Genomic DNA, 5833 nt, shown 5'->3' on the forward strand with positions numbered 1-5833 from the left:
CTTCCTTTTCCCAAATTGGGAAGAAATATCACCAATTTTGGACTATATTTTGACTGGCGGAAGGTTTAGGGCTATTTTGCTGTGTGAGGTGATGAATCTGCTCCCCCCGACGATGTCTTCAAACACGCCAATTTATTTTTAAAATGAGCCGGTCGAGGGACCCTTTTCTGGTCAGATATGGATTGCCAGATATATGTCCTATCCACTGGTAGTAAACATTCGACCCCCGAATTTCATCCTTATTTTATATGAATTTCTTAAAGTGCCAATTTAACACACGAGTCTATGGGGAATGCATTAGGCCTGTGATACCATGGATGCATGACTGTGTATCGGAATTTTGCGTGCATCACAGACACTGCGTTGTCGAGCGGGATTTCCCCTTGTGATGAGTAATGGTTTCTATATAGGCCTAATCGTGTGATTTATTCGTGACTAGTTGAATTTCAATTCATATAAAGTAATCTTTATTACCCTCTGTCAAATAGACAAAACATTCTTGGAAATATAGTGTTATGATTTGTAAACAAATTTTCGGCATTACTCCTATACATTAAGATCGCGTGCTCGATCTTTAATGAAAACCATAAGTCAGAAATAATTGGAACCAGTGGGATACGAACCCGCCATCTACTGCTTTCCGGGCAGCGACTTAACCACCAGGCTATTCTGGTTCACGGCTAAATCACGATGACCTCGATCCTCTTCTTTCTGACTCATTAATATGCATAATATGCAAATGCAGTCCGCCGTGGACAATAGATAGTAAATAAAGTACATGTATATAGGAGTAATGCCGAAAATTTGTTTACAAATCATAATTTCCTCCTATTAAAGCCTCTTTATTTACAATATGGTGTTAGAAATCACGATTTCTTTTTTTAAAAAAAGTGACTCCGACAAGTAAACAAGTTAATTGGTAAATATGATTTCAAAGAAATCCAAAAATAGAAAGAAAGAACGAATGACATTTTCGTTTGGCATAAATTGTCTTTGAACAACGGAGAAGACATGTATGTAGCCCTGCATACTATACAGCATAATGGAAATGCAGATAGCCTATAGCAAACTGGATTTGTATAATAATTATTTGCTTTACTTCCTCCTTCTTTGACATTCTTTCTCATTCTTGCCTTTTTTACCGTTCTGTTTTTCAACTCATACCCACTAACATACTCAATCACTTCCTGGTCGGAGTCAATCCTATGTTTACAAAAAAAATAATTCCGGGAAATCAGTTTTTGAGGCAACTTAATTTCATAAGGCATTCCTTTGAATTTAAAGATCATGCTTTTAATAAGGGGTCTGCCACCAACTAGGAAGTTACCGAGTTTACATGTAGCTGGTATTATTGAACAAAAATCAAAGGTAGAGCAAAGAAGAATTGTAGAAAGAATAAAAGAACAAGAGCAGAATTTTATTACAGACATCCAGTTTACTATAAATTTCCTGAATTTCATTGGGGACATTAGACTACGGATACACGCTTTACTGTTTTTATTTATATTCATGTATATATTCATTTTTATTTGTTTATTCACGTTTAATTTCCATAGGGTAGCAACAAGTTTATCATTATCATGTATATACATAAACTATTAGAAATGAAATATAAAATGAAAATCATATATACAGTAAAAAATATACAACATGAGAAAGAGTTTTAAGAAAAGAACCTCCAATCAACAACGAAATATACGAAAAATCAAGATTACCAAAGTTATTCATAGGAATGATATTTCTAAATGATACATGCAGTCAACAACTGCCTTGGTGGGTAGATTTACCCATTTTCCCCTTTTTACTTGAATTGAAAAAAATATTGCATGCTAGAGGAACTTCGTGATAAAGGAAACTGTAGAAGTTGGATGTCACCCAGCACGTAATTCTCTCCTTTTTTAACTTGCCGATATATCCTTACTGATATCCTTATTACCGAGAAAACACCAGCCAGATAGGTAAAGTATGATTAAAATACACATTTTGACTATTCAAATGGGTTTAGTATCCGCTTCCCCCTACTCAAAGGGAGTGTTTTGATAGATCAATTGATTTTTGTTATACATAGCTCTGCATTGCCGTTGTCACATCCTTCCTCATAGTTGAAATATTTTATGGACAATGCATATCATCACCCGTATTTGTTTCACTATTCAATCTTAACATGGTTTTTCTATGAATATGCATTAAAATTTCTTCGAGGAAATGTCTGAGATAAATCTCGTTTTTTTTTCTAAGTGTATGAAACATTCTGATATGTATCAGACTGTGAAGTACTTTGAAGTGAATGAATTGAACATGTTTTATATTCTATACACTATCAAAGAAAAACATAACAGAACCATTCTCTTAAATTGATATATCAAGAAAATTCCTGCAATTATACAAAACAAGTCTGTTCTTTAAAGTTGTATTAGAGGGAATTTGTAAATCTTCATACTCTAAATACAAATTTTCTCTTATTTTATACAATATACACATTGCAGAAAGTTCTCGAAACTCTGCTGCAGGAACTGCCATTGTTTTGAATGGAAACTGCATTACAGTACGCGGGGAAAATAATAAAATAATAAAAAGAAGAAGGAAAAAAGGAGACGAAGAGGAATAAAAAAGAAGACAAGTAAAGAAGGAGAAGTAGAACAAAAGAAAAGAAAAGGAAGATGATGATGGTGGTGGTGGAAAAGAAAAGGGAGAAGAAGAAGAAGAAAAAGAAGAAGACGAGAAAAGAAGAACAGTAAAAAGAAGAAAAAGAGATGAAAGGAAAGAATGAGGAGAAAGAAGAGGAAGAGGAAAAGAAGAAGGACAAGGAGGGAAGAATAAGAAAATCCTATTTTACCTAGAGATGCCACTTCAGTGCCGAAAACGGTTTTACCACGCTTTGAAGAAATGATTTTATCTACTTGTTCTTAATTTCCTTACCAATTCAATGGGCAAGGGAATGCTTCCAAGTCTACATCGTATGATGCATACCATAACCTCCCTAAATGTTTGGATCCTTCTGGCATAGATGATAGGGTTCATACAGCTATTAAACAACAGAAGGGCTAGAAGCCAAGGAAGAGCACTGTGGAAACTGGATGAACATAAACTTACAGCGTAAGGAATGAAGCAAATAGTAAAAGCAACGAGGATAACCATTAGATTTTTGGTGACAGCAATGAGTTTCTTGTCAATTTTCGGTTCTGCCTGTTTCTTGACATGTGAATTTATTTCTTTTATTTCCGACCCTCGCAAGAGTACCTTCCTTCTTCCTTCAGTCGATTCAGCTGTGATGCCCTTTTCTGATAGAGATTGAGATAGCTGCATCGTCTTTCCACCCTGGTCATGGATCTCCAGTTGGTCAGATGCAACAGCCATTCCGCTGCCATTCGTCACATCGTTTACATGACTTCCTAAATGCTCGGATGAATTGGATACGCTCAAACCTTCATGGCTGGTGTTGCCATCAGGGCACGTAGTGGTCATGTTCTGTCTGTTTGTATTGACGTCATTTCTTGACTTCTGCTTCTCTGCATGGCGTGCAACAAATCTCCATAACCTTATGTACACCGCAACCACGATTGCAAAGTGGCCGAAGACCCAAAATGCAATTGGATAGACAACTGCTTTGTCGTCTAGTTTAACAATCAAACAGAGCGAGGCCAAATTGAATATCCATCCAAACGTAATCATGAGGCCAACATTACGAGCCTTGTACAGCTTCTTGAACTTATCTTGACTTTTGGTGATGCGATACCAACTGGTGAACCCGATCAAAGCGTGTGTAGTAAGGCTGACACCAACACAGGTCGTATTAATGTAAAACCAACTGCTGTATTGCCAGCTTAGTTGGAACCAGTTCAGTTTGACCCAGCCCATCCGGCCAAGGAGATCCACGACATGCAGAGGTATGCAGAGTGACGTTACTAGATCTGCACACGCGAGATTCAGGACAAACCAGTTGAGGGTCGATCTTAGCTTACGAGATAGAACTATGGCGAGGATCACCACAGAGTTCCCTACTATTCCTGTTATGCTCGTGATGAGTAGTATGATAGAAAGGACGACACGCTGTGGCAGGTCCAGGTCCTTATAAAGGTATATATTGGAAGAATTGCCCATAGTTGGCATGGTGGGAGTCAATGTAGAATCGGAAATATTACTCATGTTTGCAAATTCTTGAGAGTTACCAATGCTGTAAACTGGGACTGAATTCATCTGCAAAAGTACAATAAAATCAGTATATTGATAAACAATTATAATACCACCTGTATTACAATCGTTTATTTCTCCAGGTGATAACTTTATATACTAGTTTTTTTTTCACTGATTTTGTCTTAGAAAGTTATATAAATTCTCATTTAATAGAGTCGAATTGGAATAACAATGACATCACGCACAGTAAGAATAACTCGACCGACATGGCAACAAGACTCTTAAAAAAATGCTGTGAAATTGGAAGGCCCGATCTAAAGATATGCGAATAATGTTTTGCCCGTATATTACACTTAAAAAAAAATATTGGAATCAATAATCATTCTCCCTTCGTTTTAAATGTGTGATATGATACGAACTTGTACTTTCAATGACAGCCATGTATGGTATTGTGTATTTTTTTTAATCTTTGTATCTATTCAGGCTTTCAGTACTAGCTGCAGCCAGCTAGGATAGGCGTTCACAATGCATCAATTGTGACTTGTGCATACGTGCGTTTGCGTTACCGCTTAATCCACTGACAAAATAAACGTCACAAGATAGTTTCAAACACCCCCCCCCCCTGACTGCCGCATAATATGACAATAATAATTCTTTCAACAAATTATCTTCCTTTAAGAAATTGAACTATATGCAAAGATCATCTTCATTTTTACTCACGATAATTATGATCTCCTATCCTCGGTTGTTCTGTTCGAATATACAGGGGTACAATTCCATCTTTCCTGCTCTGCCATGAATGATTTCAAAGCTAAACATCGACTTCAATCGAAACTATTTGATTTCACAAAATGAAAGTAAAAATTTTGAAAGCTGATAGGCTTGCATTGTGTATATGAATATCATCCCTAGTATTCTGTGAAACTGCGGAAACTGCTTAAAGGGAAAGTTCACCCTAAAGAAAAGTTTGTTGTAAGAATAGCACAAAAAATAATTAAGAAATATCGGTGAAGGTTTGAGGACAATCCATGAAAGATAAAGTACGTTATTGGAATTTTAAGTTTTGGATTTATAATCGGGTCACACTGATGTATTTTTTTCTCATTCATCCAGTCGTGTTCAGTATGGAGAAAATAAAATCAATTAACCGGAAATAACAACTCACCGTTACGATATTTCCCTAAATAACAAGTAACTACTGCTTAAGTTTCGGGCCGTTCATTTCTAGTTGTCTTTTTCAACATTATGCTTCTCTATTCTTTATACTTTGAAAGAAATATAATATTTTGCTCAAGTCACGAAAACTTTGCATAGCTTACATAGGCCTTTTGCGATATATTTTTTAATACTGAGAGAGAGGGTTATGTGCCAAATATTTATATTGGCTAATGAGAAAAAAAGTCAATTTAAAATCTATTGTCTAATCATGGTCCCTATAGTAGGGTCAATGGTCTAATCAGGCTTCCACCAAGCATTAAACTTGGAAACTCGAGTATATTCACAGGATTCACCCTTAATCAAGTTTTAGACGAGCTTAAGGTTTCTTCGTGGTTTCGTAACTTGAAGTGAACTTCAAGTTACAAGACATAGGTTGACTTTACTCTATTCTTTTCTACACCTCTTGCATGTCTTGTCTATCCATTCGTCTTTTCATGTTTGCAACTTTTTTACGATTGTTGTCTTGATTCAATTTGAATTC

The 5833-nt window shown here is 36.0% G+C and overlaps 1 protein-coding gene across 1 annotated transcript; it reads right to left on the bottom strand.

The window, feature by feature from the left end:
- Positions 1–2753: 2753 nt before the first annotated feature.
- Positions 2754–5010, bottom strand: LOC121423009 (5-hydroxytryptamine receptor 1A-like). The gene is made up of 2 exons (XM_041618279.1): positions 4855–5010; positions 2754–4197 (listed from the first exon to the last, which is right to left on the bottom strand). The coding sequence occupies exon 2, from the start codon at positions 4195–4197 to the stop codon at positions 2893–2895; it is 1305 nt and encodes a 434-aa protein (XP_041474213.1). The 5' UTR covers positions 4855–5010; the 3' UTR covers positions 2754–2892.
- Positions 5011–5833: the final 823 nt, after the last annotated feature.

Source organism: Lytechinus variegatus, chromosome 10 (genome assembly GCF_018143015.1).
Source record: "Lytechinus variegatus isolate NC3 chromosome 10, Lvar_3.0, whole genome shotgun sequence".
Taxonomy (NCBI): Eukaryota; Metazoa; Echinodermata; class Echinoidea; order Temnopleuroida; family Toxopneustidae; genus Lytechinus; species Lytechinus variegatus.

Bases quoted from the DNA above. Each gene is read 5' to 3' on its own strand.
- LOC121423009 (XM_041618279.1), bottom strand. From the start codon at position 4,197: ATGAATTCAGTCCCAGTTTACAGCATTGGTAACTCTCAAGAATTTGCA.